We start from the raw sequence: 18662 nt of genomic DNA on the forward strand, positions 1-18662 counted from the left end.
GGCTGCCGAGGCTCACCGCAGCGCACCCCTGCCTCCCCCCTCCCTCCCCCCTGCCAGGGGCACACGCGCAGCCCAGAATGTCTTGCCTAATGGCCTTCTGATTTTTTTCTTTTTTAAGTAACTAATAGTACTGAGCTGATTTTCCGCTAGAAACCTGATCTATTCTGATTCTAGGTAAGGTATAGCCCACGTGCTGTCAGGAGCGGAGGCGAGCTGGGAGGTAGGGCAGCCGGTGCCGTGGGCGCCCACGGGGGGACCGGGAAGGGAGGGCCACGCGCGATACTGTGCACGAGCGCTGCTCCCGTCTCCTGACCACCACAGTTCAGTTTGCTCATTTCCAAACGCGTCAGCTGCTTTTAAAGCGAGAAGAGCTCTCTGTAGCCATCCTGTTTCTGTATTTGTAAACAATCTGTAATTAAATGGTATCAGCACTTTAATCAACAATGTTGTCCTTACTGTCAGTTGCAACAAGAGAAACGATCTGTTAGACAGTGATGTTTGTTGTCGGTCCTTCTTGTGCATTGTGCCTGTTAGCACCCGGGGGACGCTGTGTCCCTGGCAGAGAAGTCCCGTGGAAAGGGGCTCGCGTGGTCCGTGCGTCCCAGTTGGTAACGTGCTAGTTTCAGTTCACAGATCATCAAAGTCCTCCCCAGTTGTAAAGAGGTCACATAGTCGCAGTGGTGGGGGCTTCTGTGCCTCTTGGACCAGGGACCCACTCTCTGCCCTAGGAGTCCCCATGCCCCACAGCTGCCCAGGGGCCTTCCTACAGGGCCTCTCAGATCCAGATGTGGGGGGGTGTGTGGCCCCAGGAGGCTGGACAGTAGTGGTGAGGCTCCTGAGGTGGCCTTCCCTTGGGGTCTGGGCCCTGCGGGTCCCTTGCTCAGCCTGTGCTGGACCAGCTGGGCTGGGGCCCCTCTGTCGTGGTCCCTGCGGGTCTGTATCCACATGTGAGCTGCCCCCAGGTGACAGGAGAAATCGTGCCCATTCAGGTGGTGTGGTTTTGACGTGCTGGGCAGGATTCCGTAGTCCCCACAGACGAGCACCGCGCTCACTGGTGCTGCAGCCCACAGAGTGCTGGCGGCAATGGCTGTCTTGTCCCACCTGCCCGATCAGGCCAGCACAGCCCTAAAAGAAATGGGAGAAGACCCCACCCTCGTTCGTGAGAACATCTGTAAGTGCCCCCTGTGGCCACCTTGGCTGTGCTTGTGCTGCACTTGCTGTGACCTCTCTCGACCCTCACAAGCCTCTCAGTTCCTCACCTTTGAAACAAAGCAACAGGCTCGTGGGGACTGTGAAACACCACGATGCAGCCCAGGGATTGGCACACGGTAAAGACTCGGTAACTGTGGTCATTCCTCTGTGATTTGGAGATTCAAGGCTACGTCCTTACCTGGGGTCACCCAGCTAGGTAGTGGCAACACCAAGGTTTGCACTCTGCCTCCTGGCTGTGAGCCAGTGCTCCCTGCATGGTCTGGGGCTGACCGAGGCGGACCTTGGCTGACAGTGACCAACGCCCAGCAGTGCCCCTGGCTCAGGCTGAATGTGCACGGGGCCTGCCAGGGTGGGAGCATCAGGAGCAAGACATCCCAAGTGAACAGGGTCTCCCGTGCAAGAGTGCACCCCTGGGGAAGTGCAGGTGTGGAGGGAGCATTTTCCCAGAAATCCAGGGTGGGCCCTCTGACTACCACTGGCCAAAGGTGCCCCCTCCTGACTCAGAAAATCCCTGTTGGCCAACTTTAGTTGACTCCAAGGTGTCAGGGATGCCCTCTGGCCTTGAGTTAACATCACAGAGAGGATGGGAGGGAAATGGGGTACAGACCATAGAGGAGGTGGCTTCAAACAGAAAAGACAAGAACCCCAGGCGGGAAGTTGGGCTTTTGAGGGTATAAACCTTACACTCCACCAACTGTCAACAAAACAAGACAATAAAAAAGTCCCATGGATGTTCAGTGGTCACTGGGACCACAGAGAAATACTGTCCTCCATCACCCACCTGGGGTTCCAAGGTGACCTCAGAGTCGCCCAAGCCCTGGACATCAAGGCTGCGTGGAGGCTGGACTGTGCTCTGGCTCCATTTCCTGGCAGAGGGACAGTGTGTCAACAGTCCTGTTGTCAAATGGTGCCCCCAGAGCCTGACTCCATGGTCACCTGGCCCAACAGCTCAGGTGGGAGCCTTCTCATGCCTCCAGCTTCCCAGCTGGCAGCTCGGGCTGTCCAACTGCAGCCCAGGCCATCCGTTTCTCTGCTCTGTAGCACGTAGTTGTGACACGTTCTTATTTGAAACTAGACTCTACCTCCCAAAAGCACTACCCGAGATCGCCGGAGATCCATAGCCCAAGGCAATCTCTCCAGAAAACTCACTGAAATGGACAGAGGAAGTCCGGAGCAGAACTTTCCAGAAAGTGAGGTCTTTGCTAGGCTAAAAGTTCCCAGGTCCATCAGCTACCCTGGTCATGCTTCCCTTTGTGAGCCCTGCCCTTGGATTCTTCCCTGAGGTCAGTCTGGTCTGAGACAGAACCACGTGGGCAATGTAAAGGGGGCCCCAGCCTGTGCCCGGCCAGGCCAAGGGGCTGGCAGTGACGGTGGCTGCCCCAGTTTTCCTGCCTGCTGGCACTCACCACCAAGGTGCCCCCCCTTGGCCGACAGCTAGCAGTGGCTCATCAGTCCCCGCTGCAGAAGGCAGCGTGGGCACTGGGCCAGGGATGGACGGGAGGCACGCGTGGCACCTTTTTCTCGGCAGGTCTTGACGGAAGGGACAGTCTGGCTCTGTTTTGGATAAGGGCTGTCTGTCGAAACACGCTCCTTCCAGCTCCGGCTCTTGGGAGTCCTTTTCCAGATACTTCAGCCAGCGGCTCTCTGAGGGCTGTGATTTTTCCTACAGGATTGGGAAAGTTGATTGTCAGAGTTGGAAAGAGGCAGTTTTATTGAAAATCCCCAGCCCAACTCTTAGGTCTGAGGCTCTCAGGACCCCTGTCTACCCTGACTTCAGGAACGGCATCTGGCTGGAGGGTGGGGCCACAATCCTAGGACACAGGCCTGGGGAAGGCAGGATGGCACAACTTGTCAAGACCCTCACGAATGCCTGTGTTCCCTGACCCAGCAGCTCCACACTGAGATGCCAGTCCCGGTGCTAGAAATGACAGCAAATGTTATTCACAAGAGCAAAAGTGTGGAAACAACCTAAATGCCTCATACTGAGGGGAATCAATATGGGTACATCCACTGTATTCTGGAAATGCTTTTAAAGAATGAAAATCATTAAAAACTATATAGCAAGAAAGAATGATATATATAGGTGAAAACTTCAGGATACAAAGTATTTTTTATAATAAAAATAATGTAAAATTAAGTCTGTAAATGGACCTACCAGACTGGAAGCACAGACATAAAGACGCCAGAAGAGCGCCTCCCTCTGTTTAGAATGAAAATACGAAGACTGGGAGTGAGGGGACATGGCCAGCAGGGTCCCACGACCAGTGTGCGAGCAGGGCGCTGCCCTCGGGGAGGCGGGTGGCCCACATCCCCGAGCCCCGGCAGGACGCAGTGTTCCATACGCCCCCGGCAGCCTGGCTGTCGTGTCCCCTCCCCACCGACGCCCTGACACGCGCCGGCCCCATCGCTGTCTGGGCACCTGCTCTCACTGGGTGCTCTCACTGGGTGCTGCGGACAGAACGCCTGGCTGCCACTCCCGCTGTCGAGAAGCTCGCGGTCTGGAGCAAGGCAGGATGGAGCCAGGTGTGTCACAGCGGCGCCTCCCCTCTCAGAGGCGCACCCGAGTGCTGCGCCAGCAAAGCTCGAGTGAAGTTCGGGGCTTCCCCAAGCAGGCGGAAGAGAAAGTGCTTCCACAGAGAACCAGGGTGGTTCGCACCCATGGCTTCTCCACCCTTACAAGGGGGACAGGTTTAGTCGTTTGTGGGTTCCCTGTTTAAGCCACGGTGGCAACCGTGTGCTGCACGATGACTAGTGGACACGTAAGTGGAACCCCGCCTGTCTCCCAGAGCCACCAGGTGTGCGGCGGGCTTACCTGCAGACTCAGGTCCTCAGCCTGCCGATGGCCCACAGTTTCTTCCTCACTGGCACCTACAGGTCCTTCCAGAGACCTTAGGGAAAGATACGTATGTCCTTTGTAAATGAGCAGGATGATGAAGCACAAGGAAGACGTGAAATCAGCAGGATGCAAGGACTCGATGATGGAGATCAAAGACTGTTTAGGGGACCTTGGGGACGGGCATCTCTGTTGTCTTGGTGTGTCCAGTTGTCTTCTGGCAGTTCGGAAGGCCAGGCAGAGGGGCCATTCCATTCCTCTCGCTGGGGCTGGTAATGGCCCCTGTCAGTAGGGAGCATGACACAGACAGAGAGGCGGGCCCCTGACCTCGGGACACGGGAGGTTTGCTTCCTGGCTTGGCCAGTGACCAGCTGTGTGACTGGGTACATCACCGTACCCCAGCTTCCTCATCCACACATGGGGCTGACACGGCATAGGTGACGGCAAAGTACACGCAACAGTGCACAGACACGTGCCCTGCTCAGGGCTGGAACAGAGGAATGTCTCAAGCACGAGAGAGAAGGAGCCGCGCTGAGCCGGCCCATCGCAGCGACGCCCTCGCCTCCCAGGGCCAGCGGGGGGCCTCTGCGGTCCCAGGTCGGGCTGGACAGCCAGTGAGGACATGTACTGCAGGAGGAGCGGGGGTGAGCGCCAAGGCCGGGTCCTCCCAGGTCAGGGCTGTCACATGTCAGAGTGGAACTCTCTCTAGCGAACCTCATGCTCTACACCACATGGGGGCACTTCTACCTCAGTTTCTTTGTGGAAAGAAGTCGGTGGTCCTCACAGGGCTATTATGAAGACGAAATGAGATCACACACGTGAAAACACCCACCCTGCCACGTGGCCGATACGCAGAAGTTCAGGTGAGCAGTGTGGCCAGAACTCTGCTGACCTTGCTATGATCAAGAACGCAATCGCAGCCGGGCGTGGTGGCTCACGCCTGTGATCCTGGCACTCTGGGAGGCCGAGGCGGGAGGATCGCTTGAGCTCAGGAGTTTGAGACCAGCCTGAGCAAGAGTGAGATCTGTCTCTACTAAAAACAGAAAAATTAGCCAGGAGTCGTGGCACACACCTGTAGTCCTAACTACTTGGGAGGCTGAGGCGGGAGGATCGCTTGAGCCCAGGAGTTTAGGTCTCCATGAGCTATGATGACACCACTGCACTCTAGCTAGGGCGACAGACCGAGACTGTGTCTCAATTAAAAAAAAAAACCCAAAAAAAACAGCTCCGCAATCCCACTAACAGGAATCTCTCGGCACCCTGAAGACAGTCCGCTTGTTTCCGAAGTCACCACTGAGCAGCTGCTGTCTGTTTCCCTTTGCAGGTGAGCTCTCTTCTCTCTGGAGGCGTTTTAGCTCTTCCCTTTGTTTTCTGTGTTCTGCAAGTTCATTATGTGGTTGTTAAAGGACAGATCTTTTTTTAACTCTTAAAATTAACTTATTGAGGTATAATTAACACATACTAAAATGTACCAATTTCTTCATCAAAACTGTTGAGCCTAAGAATACTGAGTTATAGAAATGCCCTCTGTATTTCTGGAGACAAGATTTGATTTCAGAAGTCAAATAAGGCTTTGCCTTAAAGAAAAAATAGATGTGTTAGTTCAAAAGCTGCCTCGTCTCAGGAGGGCGTCTGGTTGGTCAGTAATAGCTGCACTTCAAAGAGACAGCTGTAAACTGGGCCTTTGGTTCTCACCTGTTTTGAAAGACAAGGCAGGCCTCCCTTAGAACCAAAGGTTGCGGGAGCTGACAGGTGAGGACCCCTGGAGATGAGAGCTGATCAGATAGATATGCTAATGCCCAAGCTGGGCCCAGAGGAACCATGCAGTTAAAGTAATTAACACAAGGCACAGCCCATGTTGACTTCTGAGATCATCTCTGTCTCCAAGAACACAATCACCGGAGCCAAGATGTCTCTGTTTTTTGCTAAAGTAATAGCCTTATCATAAAACTTAGAAGTTTGCCCCAAGACGATTTTATAACTCATCGTTCCCCTAGTTAGAGATAAAGGATCTGTAGTGGCCTTTTAGGAGACTTTGACCCTAAAGCAAACTGCCTGTTAGTATGTAAATGAGCCTGTATCTACCCTATAAAATACCTGTGTGGAGTTCCAGCCTTGGATATATTTTATGCGGGAAGAAATATATCCATCCGGATACCCTCCTTACATCTATTTTCATAAACCTTTACTTTATAAACTGTATCTTTGGCTCTGTGTATTATTATTATCATTATTTTACTTTTATTTCTGTTTCCTACTATTTTTTCATCCTTTGCGATGACCCCTGCCTGAGAGACCTGATGGGAAGAAAAAACTTCTTTGTGGGGAGCGTGGCTAACTCCCCGCACAAAATAAAATTTTTTAAAAGTACCAATTTAAATGCATAGCTAGATGAGTTTTGACAAATACTTTTTAACTAGCACCTCAATCAAGATATTGAAAATTTTCATCACCCCCAACGGTTCCCTCAAGTGCCTGTGCAGGCGACTTCCTCCAGTCCCCAGGAGGCTGCACGGCGTGCGCTCGCCCCGTCTGGCTTCTTTCACTCAGCAGCGTTTTCCAGAGCTGCCCCCGCCGCGTTGCTGCTGCGCGGTGTTCCCTCGTCTGGCCATACCACACCGTGCTCGTCCACTCGCCCGCCAGCACTGTTCGTGTGTCCAGCCTCTCACCAATGTCACGCTGCGTTGAGTACCATAGCATTACAGTAAATCTTAAAATCAGGTTAAAGAAGTCATCCAACTTTGTTCTTCTTTATCAAAATTATTTTGGCCATTCGAGGTCCTTTGCATTTATTTTTTTTTTCTTTTCTTTTTTTTTTTTTTGAGACAGAGTCTCACTCTGTTGCCCAGGCTAGAGTGCCATGGCGTCAGCCTAGCTCACAGCAACCTCAAACTCCTGGGCTCAAGCGATCCTCCTGCCTCAGCCTCCTGAGTAGCTGGGACTACAGGCATGCATCACCATGCCCGGCTAATTTTTCTATATATATTTTTAGCTGTCCAGATAATTTCTTTCTATTTTTAGTAGAGACGGGGTCTTGCTCTTGCTCAGGCTGGTCTCAAACTCCTGACCTCGAGCAATCCTCCTGCCTTGGCCTCCCAGAGTGCTAGGATTACAGGCGTGAGCCACCGTGCCCGGCTGAGATATCATTTGTAACTCATTAACAGGCCCAAGGCTATGCAAGACAAACCTGCACATCCTCAATTTACACAAATATGTCCAGTAGCTTGTCTCTGATTAACAGACTTATCCTAAAACATTCGAAGCCTTTAGACAAAAGCTTCATGTCTTTAACCAATTACAAGTCAAAGAATCTTTAAACCTACCTATAACCTGTAAGCCCCTCCTTTGAGATGGCCCACCTTTTCGGGCCAAACCAATGTATGGCTTCCATGTATTGATTTATGACTTTACCTGTAACCCCTGTCTCCCTGAAATGTATAAAACCAAACTGTAACCCAGCCACACCAAGTCCACCTGCTCAAGGCTTCTTGGGTGTGGCTCCAGGTCATGGTCCTCAAATCTGGCTCAAAATAAACCTCTTTAAATTATTTTACAGAGTTTGGCTTCTTTTCCATTGACAGTATCCTCCATGTCTCTCAACTTTCCTCATATTTTCTGCTTTTTATCTTTCTATACTGCATTGTGAATAATTTCTTCAGATTTATCTTCCATTTCATTAAGTCTCTCTTCAGCATTTAATTTACAGGGTCGCCATACATAGGGCAAAGTCACCATACATAGGGCAAAAGGGAAATTGTAGCTACATGTACCTTTATTTACAAAATACTGATTACAAAATTTTATAAAATTTTTCCTTTGTATGGAGACTTTTGGAATGCTCTGTATTTAACCTATCCATTGACTTTTTCATTTCAATAATTGTTCTTTTAATTTCTATAAACTCTTTTTGGGTCCTTTTCAAATATATTTCGCTATTATCTAAAGTCCCTCATATTATAAACCCCCCTGCTTTTTTTTTTTTTTTTTTTTGAGACAGGGTCTCACTCTGTCACCCAGGCTAGAATGCAGTGGCATCATCATAGCTCACTACAACCTGAAACTCCTGGGCTCAAGCGATCCTCCTGCCCCAGCCTCCTGAGTAGCTGGGACTACAGGTGCACACCATCATGCCCAGCTAATTTTTCTATTTTTTTGTAGAGACAGGGTCTTGCTCTTGCTCAGGTCCTGGTCTCAAGCGATCCTCCTGCCTTGGCCTCCCAAAGTACTAGGATTACAGATGTGAGCCACTGCACCTGACCTACAACCCCCTTCTTTTACTTTGTTAAATATATTAAGCATGCACTAGTATGTATTCTGAAGTCTATGCACATCTGACTTTTCTGATTATTGTTTCTACTGTCTTTTGCTCATGGTGACATGTTTCCTTGAGTGCTTAATGCTTTTTAACTCTTGAGTATACGTGACTTGGAACTTTATCTGTGGGAATTCTTTAAGGCCCAGGTTGAAGATGTGTTGCTTCAGAGAGGAGCTGCCTTTACCTCTGCTTTCTGGGACAATTGAAAAATCCTCAGCTGAGGCTTTTTATACAGTGTGTGTAAAAGGCTAAAAAACCATGCAGCAGCTTCCTTGTGCTTCCAAAATCTTGGAGAGGCATTTCCCCCTCTTTAGCCATAGCCAAGGTCAAAACAGGCAAACTACGTGCTGCAGGGTGGGGTGTCTGTGCACTGAGGGTGCAGTCCTCTGGGGGCTGTTCTGTGGGGAAGTCTCCAGCGGACCTCCCCACACTGACAGGCCCTAGGCCTTGTCTTTTGTCTCCCGCACCCGCCCAGCTGTCTACATGGAGGCTCCAATCACCCCAGTGGCTCACGGGCTTCCTCTCTGGATTTTGGCTTTTACTCCATTTTTGACCTCGAGGGTTACTTTCCTATCTGTTCATCAGTGCATTGAGAACATTATAGCCAGCATTTTTCAGTTATTTTCAGTGGGAGGATTTCCCAGGGTGTTTAATTGCCATATTATAAGACATGGAAGGAAGGGACTTCATTGTATCCACTATTCAGTCAATATGAAAACAGGGCAAGAAAACTGGGCTCCTCTCAAATCACCATACCTGAGTGACAGTTCTGAAACCTGTCCCTGCAGTAGATTTAACTTTTGAACGTGACGTCTACAGTCAGCACCAGAGCCCTCACCGTAAGCCTGAGAAACAAAAAATATATTAAGTTTTAAAAATGTTGGCAGAATGCTGAGAAACAGATCCATTTGAGATGCACCCCAGGGAAGACAAAGCTGCAAGGCCCAAAGATGCCTAAAGCAGCATGCAGGAATCCTCACGACTGACCACTATTTCTAGAATGATTTAAAAACTATCAGGCTCTGTAACTAATCGCTTAGGTCTGTCTGGCTGCCCAACTGGTGCCCTGAACTCTACCTATCAGAGCCAAACTCAACTCAAAGCCTTACACAAAATGGTTAATGAAAGTGAACAAAAAGTACAGAAAAAAGTAGCACATATTGCCAAGAAATGTATGAAGTACTTAACCCTTACTGACAATCAAGGAATACAAAATAAAATGAGATACTTTCTTCCACTTAGCAGTCACTAATTCAGCCAGTATTTATCGAGCACGTATTATGTACCAGGCCCTGGTCTAGGTGTGGACAATACAGCAGTGGACAAAACTCCCTGTCATCACAGAGCTCACATCCCAGTGTGTGAGAGGGGACAGGCAATAATCAGATGGCGGTAAGTGCTCCTGAGAAAGACAAGGCAATGAAAAGGGGTGGGATACAGCTGGGGACAGATTCACAATTTTACAGGGGCTGTTCAAAGTGGTCAAGGCATGGGTCATTGAGATGGTGACATTTGAGCACACATAGGAGGATATAGGGGAGCAAGGCACAGAGCTGTCTGGGGGGAGAACATTCTCCCAGAAGCAACGACACGGAAAAGAGTGCAAAGCCCCTGAGCCTGGCATTTTGGAGGAACAGTGAGGAGGCCAGTGTGGCTGGAGCTGAGTGGTGTTAGGGGAAGACAGTGAGAGCTGAAACTTGAGAGTGTGGGCCCTACCACAGGCAGAATCTGCGTCACAGGCCTGACACCTGCTCTGCTGTTGCCATCTTGAAATTCTTAATAATTTGATCTTTGAACCTGTGTTTTCTACGTGAACAGTGATGGGACAAGGAACACATCTGTGAGCAGATACACACACTACACGTGTCTGCTGCTCCTCACCACCCCATCTGCAGAGAGCATTCTTTATTTTTCTTTATTTTTTTAGAGATAGGGTCTTGCTCTATCACCCAGGCCAGAGTGCAGTGGTGTGATTACAGTTCACGGTAACCTCAAACTTCTGGGCTCAAGTGATCCTCCTGCCTCAGCCTCCCCACCAGCTGGGACTATAGGTGTGTGATACCATACCCCGATAATTTCAGAGAGTGTTCTAGATGCCTCATAAGCACAGAATTCCTGGGGACTCATGGTGCATAAGAGCTAATAAGTCAGGTGAGGACTGAGAACCAACCATTGTTTTTAGCAGCCCGGAGATCACACATGAGCAATTTTAGTGGATGGGTGGGGAGCTGAGTGGGGAGCGTAGTCCTATTCGGAGCACGTTCAGGTGAATGGAAGAGAAGAACTGGAGACGGGTGGCAAAGCTGAAAAAGACCGATAACCTCGATCTGGCGTGACCGGTAGGGGTGTGCTCTCCCAGAGGGCAGAACGGCTGGCTGAATGCAGAAATGCTTCTCCCTGTGTGGGCACAGAACTAGACCGCATTCTCCAGTCTGCCTGCGGGCAGGGGTGGCCACGAGACCAGGCTCTTTCCAGTGGAATGTTGTCTCCTTACAGGCCTTGTCCTAAAAGCTTCTCAGGTAGCTCCTCCAGGCTCTTGCCCCTTTTGGTGGCTGGGGGCAGTTGCAGATGAGCCTCAGGGAATAAAAGAGCCCCAGGATGACAGCAGCCTTGGTCCCTGAGATCCCACACCAAGGATAGTGCCCTGCAGACCTTAATGTCCTCTCAGGACTGTTCTGAGAACGAGAGAAACAGCTATTGTGTCAAGCCACTGCCATTTTGGTATGTGTTTGTCACTGCAGCCTCGTCAGCCGCCAAGTCACGTACCATGGCACAGGCATGGAGGCATGAGGGAAGGCAGACCTTCCTCCAGGAGAATTCAGAAATGCGCACGACATCTAAGATAAGCTGCAGTCACCATGTGGGGTGTCTGCCTAGCTGACGAGCCAGCCCCTGTCTTCTGAGACCCAAGCCCAGTTCACTGCACTAGTGCTTCTCCCAGGAGTTTATCACCGGGACTCAGCTATTCCAGGTGGCTTGAAGTGAGACTCTGTGAACCCAGCAGAAAATGTTACTGTGAACTGTCTAGGCAGAAACAGAAAGGGACGGAGAAGAGAAAAGGGAGGAAAGATACAGGGAGAAACTGGGTGAGGGGAGCAGAAGGGAAGGGAAAGCTGAGGCCTGGCTTGCTGGCAGCCGTTCAGTTCTTGGGGCCAGTTCTTTAAGGGGTCAGGGATAAATTTCTGCCCTTGTATTCTCTAAGATACTTCATTTCCTTGCCAGCACATTCTTTTTTTTTTTTTTTTTCTTTTCCTTTTGCTGAAGCCATTCTGAAGTGTTTCTGTCTGTGTTTGCAACTAACTAAAAGAAACTTGACTGAAAAACAGCAACTTAACTTCTAGGACTTTGTCCTAAGGAAACAGTAAATAGTCGGTCAAGTGAACTCAAAAACTTCACTGCAGAGCTGTGCATAACACTGAACAGGAAAATCAAGGTAAATGCCTGTCAGTGTGGGACTGATTACGTATTCATCCAACAAACACATATGGAACGCTGGCTATGTGCCAGGCACTGTGCTGGGTGCTGCGGATACATGAGCACATGAAATATGAAACGGCTCTCTTTCACGGAGTGTGCAGTCTGATGGGCAATACTCACACGTCACACCGACACATAATTTCCCACAGGATACTGAGAAGAGGGAGGGGAGCCCCAACAACGAACACAAAGGCCCCAGGAGGGAGCAAAAGTGGATTGTATCAAGGTCAGAAAGAAAGCCACTGTGGCTGTAGGAGGAGAAAAAGGAGGCGAGATGAGGTGGGAGACGCGGCATCAGGGCTGGAGCAGGTGAATAAAGGCAGCCCAACAAAGCAGGACGCGGGACAGGTTGTGCTACCGAAGAGCTTAGTAGGACACGATGGATGGACTTCAAAAGATGTGCTCAATGTCAAGTGGAAAAAGCAGGCTACACAAGAGCATTTACAACATGTCCCCTGCCACTCCGTGCTCCCTGACCACCTCCCCTTCCCAAGCCCACCCTCTCCCACACCCCGGCTCCACCAACAGCCCACTGTCCACTCCTGCTGGGGCTGATTCTCCTGTTCTCTCTGACGGGCCCCGCCCGACCTTCCCGTTCATGGTGCTCGGTCTAGTTTTCAATTATGTGTGGTTTCTCCTCCCCTTCCACAGGGGTGCATCTGCAAGGGCAAGAATGACAACGGTCTCACTCTCCACTGTTTCCCTGTGCCTGGCCCATGGGAAGTACTCAACAGACACTCGCTAAATGAAGAAACATTTTTGACAGTGCCTTTCCAGGTACTGCTCCACTCATTTTACTTCCTGAAAAACCGGAGCCCAGGAAGCAGGCGCTCTGTACCTGGGGAACTCTGCGAGAGAGGACGTGGTGCCAGCTGCGGCTCCGCGAGCAGCCCCTCTGCGGGCCGGCCCCACCTGCTCTCTGTTCGTCAGGACTCACCCGCAGAAAGGACTGCTGCTCTCCACAAGCTTTGCATGTCCACTTCACACTCTTTTTCACCTACAAAGAAATTTCAGAAACATAACTCAGATAATTATTTAAAACAAAGTACAAACGGATTAGAAATTATTTAAAAAGATCGATGGAAAAGAGAGCCCAGAAATAAACCAACACGTATGTGTGAAAATTTAGTATATTATGAAGGTGGCATTTAAGCTTGAGGAAAGAACAGACTATTTAATTAGGGTGCCGGGAAAACTGGCTATCCATATGAAACAAAATCAAGTTGGGCTGGGCACACTGGTGCGGGCCTGTAGTCCCAGCTACTCGGGAGGCTGAGGTGGAAGGATCCCTTGAGCCCAGGAGTTCAAGGTTACAGTGAGCTATGATAATGCCACTGTACTCCAGCCTGGGTGACAGAACAGGCACCCTGTCTCTAAAAAAATTTAAAAAAAAAATATAGCCTTTATAAAAGCAAATATCTAGATAATGGACGAAAACAGTCCATTTGTTACAGCCACAAAGAAAATGTTACCAAGGGACACCAGTGAGATGTAATGAAATACCATGCTTACCATCAACAAAGATGTCTATGTTTATTCATAAAAATTAATATGATTAATATGATCCTAATAAAAAAGCCACAGGTTTCTTGTGGAGTACCCAAAGGACAAGCAGCATCTATTAAAAATTTAAATGGCTTATATCCTACGACATAGCAATTCTACTTCTCACCTTCTACTTTAAAACACCATAAAAATACTGTGCAAGCATGCAAGTAAGAAATCCATCTTTAAAACGTTTGGAAGGACATGCAGTAACTGGTAATAGATTAATTCTGGAAGTTGGTGAGAGATAAGCAATAGGATCTTTGCAATTGTATAGGCCTAGCTCTGCCATTTATTGATGGCATTTATTTTTTTATTTTTTTGAGACAGAGTCTCACTCTGTTGCCTGGGCTAGAGTGCCATGGTGTCAGCCTAGCTCACAGCAACCTCAAACTCCTGGGCTCAAGCGATCCTCCTGCCTCAGCCTCCCGAGTAGCTGGGACTACAGGCATGTGCCACCATGCCCCACTAATTTTTTCTATATATTTTTAGTTGTCCAGCTAATTTCTTTCTATTTTTAGTAGAGACAGGGTCTCACTCTTGCTCAGGTTGGTCTCGAACTCCTGACCTAAAGCGATCCTCCTGCCTCAGCCTTCCAGAGTGCTAGGATTACAGGCGTGAGCCACCACGCCTGGCCTGATGGCATTTATTAATGGTAGAAATCACTCAATTTCTCTGGATTTCAGTATTTGCTGCTCTATAAGATGGGAATGATACCTAATTCAGAGGTTGCTGAAATTAAATGAGATATGTAAAATGCCTCGTATGTACCAGACTTGCTATTAAAGGCTTAACTTCCTCTTTGGTTTTAAGTCACATTTCATAGGGTTGAAAATGACTATTAGACATGTGTAGGAATTTTAAAATGTAAATGACTTCCATTTCTTTTCAACTCCTAGAACAGTCCAAAAAAATAAAGTTAAAAGTTTCTGAGCCCCTAAAATAGCCCTTACAAAGTCTCAGTATTAACTGCAAGCTTTGAGATGCATACTCAACACCTTCCTGACTTATTTTTTTAGAAAGAGTCTCGCTTTGTTGCCTGGGCTAGAGTGCTGTGGCGTTAGCCTCGCTCACAGCAACCTCAAACTCCTGGCCTCAAGCAGTACTCCCACCTCCGCCTCCCAGAGTGCTAGCATTATAGGCCTGAGCCACCGAGCCCAGCCCTTCCTTTTTTTTGACATAGTGTCTCCTTCCCTAGTCCGGGGCTAGAAGGCAGAGATAAGTAATAGGATCTTTGCAATTGTGCAGGCCTAGCTCTGCCATTTATTGATGGCATTTATTTTTTTATTTTTTATTTTTTTGAGACAGAGTCTCACTCTGTTGCCCAGGCTAGAGTGCCATGGCGTCAGCCTAGCTCACTGCAACCTCCAACTCCTGGCCTCAAAGGATCCTCCTACCTTGGCCTCCTAAAGTTCTAGGATTACAGGCGTGAGCAACCTTGCCTGGCCCCTTCCTGACTTTTTTTTTTTCTTTTTTTTTTTTTGAGACAGAGTCTCACTCTGTTGCCCGGGCTAGAGTGAGTGCCGTGGCGTCAGTCTAGCTCACAGCAACCTCAAACTCCTGGGCTTAAGCGATCCTCCTGCCTCAGCCTCCCGAGTAGCTGGGACTACAGGCATGCGCCACCATGCCCGGCTAATTTTTTGTATATATATATTTTAGTTGTCCATATAATTTCTTTCTATTTTTAGTAGAGACGGGGGTCTCACTCTTGCTCAGGCTGGTCTCGAACTCCTGACCTCGAGCGATCCACCCGCCTCGGCCTCCCAGAGTGCTAGGATTACAGGCGTGAGCCACCGCGCCCGGCCCTTCCTGACTTTTTAACAAACATTCTAAGCAAGTTTGATGCTATCCTTTCTCAAGCCATAGCAGATTAGCAGGTAACTAGCAGGAGGAACTATCAAAAGTGGATACGCTGATGGCAGTGTTAGGTGACATCAAGCAGGGAGATAGAGAACAATCTCTAGAAGAACACTCTTTTCTGAAAGATTAGGTTAATGACATCCTGTATCTTTCATGTTGAAAGTCAGGGAAGCAAATACGTCTTAGAAATACAGACTATCCTGTTTAAAGTACTCCAGGCAAGGCCCGTGCGGTGGTTCACACCTGCAGTCCCTGCTACCCAGGAGGCCAAGGCAGGTGCATCTCTGGAGCCCAGGAGTCTGAGGTCGCAGTGAGCTGTCATCACACCACTGCACTCCAGCCTGGGCGACGGAGGGGCACCTTGTCTCTTAAAAACCAAACCAAACCAAACCAAAACACCTCTAGGTGTCCGTGGTTTATTCTTTGGCCAGCAGGCATCAGGTCCCTCACGCCATGAGAATAAAGACGGAGGATAGGCCGGGCGCGGTGGCTCCCGCCTGTAGTCCTAGCCCTCTGGGAGGCCGAGGCAGGTGGATCGCTCGAGGTCAGGAGATCGAGACCAGCCTGAGCAAAAGCGAGACCCCCGTCTCTACTAAAAATAGAAAGAAATTATCTGGCCAACTAAAAATATATAGAGAAAAAATTAGCCGGGCATGGTGGCGCGTGCCTGTAGTCCCAGCTACCCGGGAGGCTGAGGCAGTAGGATCGCTTGAGCCCAGGAGTTTGAGGTTGCTGTGAGCTAGGCTGACCCCACGGCACTCACTCTAGCCCGGGCAACAGAGTGAGACTCTGTCTCAAAAAAAAAAAAAAAAAAAAAAAAAAAGAAAGACGGAGTATAAGCCACGACGGACACCAGAGGGCGCCCAGGCGCCCACTAGGGACGCCTCAATGACACATCCGCGCGTTTTCTTCTCTAGTCCCAGTTCTAAAAACTGTCATCTCCTTTGTATTTAAACGGAGGAAGAGCCACTCTCGGTTCTGCATACGGGATGCCATCCTCAACCCGGGTCCCCCGACTATCTGGTATAATTCACGAGAGGTCGCCTCTACAGAAACCATTTCCTATGGTTCCTACAAGAACAAGCAAAAACACGAAAATGCAATGCTCAGCACGACGTCATGGGGAATGACGTCACTGAGACGCTGTCCTCACTGGGTAACAAGTGACTATACCACAACCACCACCGCCTGGTTATTTGGGCTCCAGGCATAGCCCGCAGCCGCATGAGAAAGCGCCCACGGCTCCGCCGCATCCCGTCCGCCATTCCTGCGCCCGCCCGACCTGGTGCGCCTGGAAGAGGCGGCAGCTGCAGCACCGCAAGACCCGGACCCGCTGAGGCGGCGCCATTGCGGACTCCGTAGCCGGCGGGCGTACGCGTGCGCCCTGTGCTCCCTGACGTGCGCGTGCGCCCTGTGCTCCCTGACGTGCGCGTGCGCCCAGCGCTCCGGCCCGCCTGAGGCCTCCCCTCCCCCCGCGCGCTCGGGCCCCTCCCGCTCCAGCGTCGCCCGACGTGCGCGTGCGCCCAGTTCTTCGGCCCGCGCCGGCCCCGCCCCCCGCGCACTCCCGGGCCCCTCCAGCCTCACGGGCGACCGCTTGTGGCCGGTTGGGACCTCGGAGGGGCTCTGGGCCTCTGGGCGCTGCGGGGTCCGATGTCCTCGCGGACTTGGGTTCCCGCCTTTTCCTGAACCGTCGTCTGGTGGGCTCGCTGGGCAGAGGGCGCTCGGTCGGCCTTCCCGGCGCTGGGCGGGCGTGGAGGGAACCTGCAGGGCGTCTGGGCAGCTGGGCAGTAGTCTTTGAGCCGGGGCCCGGAGAACGTCCCCGGGAAACGGAGGCAGCTCGCCAGCCCCACTTCCCGGAGAGGGAGGCGGCCGAAACTGAAAAGCGACCCTCCGGCAGCCCGCTCCGACCCCCTGGGGACGCGGAGGAGCGAGGCTGCTTGGAGGGCATCGCGACCTCTTCCACTTCAGCCACACCAGGACCCGACGCCACATTCCAAGAAAAAATATGTGTACATGAATTTTTAAAGGATTACAGACTTACTGCAAAAATGACGGAAAAAATACCGAAAAGTAGAAAAGCAATTTTTCCTAGTACTTAAGACGACTACTCATTATTTTGGTGTTTTTTCTGGGCTGAGACGTTCATGCGTGCTTGACAACGTAAACCATCTTCTGAAAAAGAATTGTAACGCCTAACCCTGACAAGGATGTGCTCTTCTTAGAGTAGGCTGGTGGAACAGTAAAATGAAAAAACCATGAAAAGCAATCTGGCAGTTACTACTTCCCTAAGAAAATAATCCGTAACTCCCAGACAGATTGTTTATGCATTAGTGTTAGCTGAAGTATACAGTGGAAAAATTATAAAGAATGGCATAGATCATTATACTGTTGTTACCGAACCCACAAGTGGGGTTCAATGTTGCCCGCGCACAGAAAGCCAAGTATTGGGACAGAGGAGTGTCAGGAGGAAAAGGATTTATTTCCGTGAACTCATCAACAGGGCCGGGGAGGTATGAACTGCCTCAAATCCGCCTCCCCCAGCAGCAGGGTCAGGGGGTTTTCTGCAGGAGAAATGAATAATGCACCAAGGATGTGAGCATCACTGCGTGGGCGGGGCGCAGTGCAGGGCACACAAGAGCAGTGAGAAATCATGCTAGTACATAGGTTCCATGATCAAAAAGTGGCGGAGCGGCTGGGCGCGGTGGCTCACGCCTGTAATCCTAGCACTCTGGGAGGCCGAGGCGGGTGGATCGCTCGAGGTCAGGAGTTCGAGACCAGCCTGAGCAAGAGTGAGACCCCGTCTCTACTAAAAATAGAAAGAAATTATATGGACAACTAAAATATATATATATATACAAAAAAAATTAGCCGAGCATGGTGGCTCATGCCTGTAGTCCCAGCTACTCGGGAGGCTGAGGCAGTAGGATCGCTTAAGCCCAGGAGTTTGAGGTTGCTGTGAGCTAGGCTGACGCCACGGCACTCACTCTAGCCCGGGCAACAGAGTGAGACTCTGTCTCAAAAAAAAAAAAAAAAAAGTGGCGGAGAAGTCCCTCCCAGGGTGGAGATTTTAGTGTTATAATTAACTAGGGGTTAACACTGGTCTTTCAGCCTTGTGCGCAGGCTCAGTGGGTCTCGCTTACCTTGTCTACGCCAGACAAGCAGGCAGTGTGAGGCTTTGCAGGAGGTTCTGCCATTCCTGGGAAAGAAACTCAAAAGAGAATGCATCAGTACAACAGAAAGTTAAAGAGTTCTGGTCAGCAAATTTTGCTAAAGTTCTCTGTTTTCTGCCTAATTGAGACTATAGCTGCTAAGTTACCAGGACTGAGATAAATCTCACCGTCAAGGCCACTTAGAGCTGCCAGCCCCCGCCATAATGTGAACACTAAAAACTTATTTGAAATATGGGGGAACTAAACATTA

The 18662-nt window shown here is 50.2% G+C and overlaps 1 protein-coding gene across 1 annotated transcript; it reads right to left on the reverse strand.

The window, feature by feature from the left end:
• Positions 1 to 168: 168 nt before the first annotated feature.
• Positions 169 to 16609, reverse strand: MRNIP (MRN complex interacting protein). Its single transcript, XM_069468595.1, has 7 exons — positions 16525 to 16609; positions 12775 to 12834; positions 9117 to 9205; positions 4025 to 4100; positions 2727 to 2875; positions 1994 to 2078; positions 169 to 1125 (listed from the first exon to the last, which is right to left on the reverse strand). The coding sequence occupies exons 1-7, from the start codon at positions 16588 to 16590 to the stop codon at positions 628 to 630; spliced, it is 1023 nt and encodes a 340-aa protein (XP_069324696.1). The 5' UTR covers positions 16591 to 16609; the 3' UTR covers positions 169 to 627.
• Positions 16610 to 18662: the final 2053 nt, after the last annotated feature.

This window comes from Eulemur rufifrons, chromosome 5, assembly GCF_041146395.1.
Source record: "Eulemur rufifrons isolate Redbay chromosome 5, OSU_ERuf_1, whole genome shotgun sequence".
NCBI classification, from domain to species: domain Eukaryota; kingdom Metazoa; phylum Chordata; class Mammalia; order Primates; family Lemuridae; genus Eulemur; species Eulemur rufifrons.

What these genes read in the sequence shown, in the direction of transcription:
- MRNIP (XM_069468595.1), bottom strand. Translation starts at nt 16,590, where the DNA reads ATGGCGCCGCCTCAGCGGGTCCGGGTCTTGCGGTGCTGCAGCTGCCGC. An exon ending in CTGAGGACCTGAGTCTGCAG is followed by an intron (nt 2,876 to 4,024) that starts GTAAGCCCGCCG and finishes CCAATCCTGTAG; the next exon opens with GAAAAATCACAGCCCTCAGA. An exon ending in CAAGACCTGCCGAGAAAAAG is followed by an intron (nt 2,079 to 2,726) that starts GTGCCACGCGTG and finishes TCCCTCTGCCAG; the next exon opens with GAAATGGAGCCAGAGCACAG.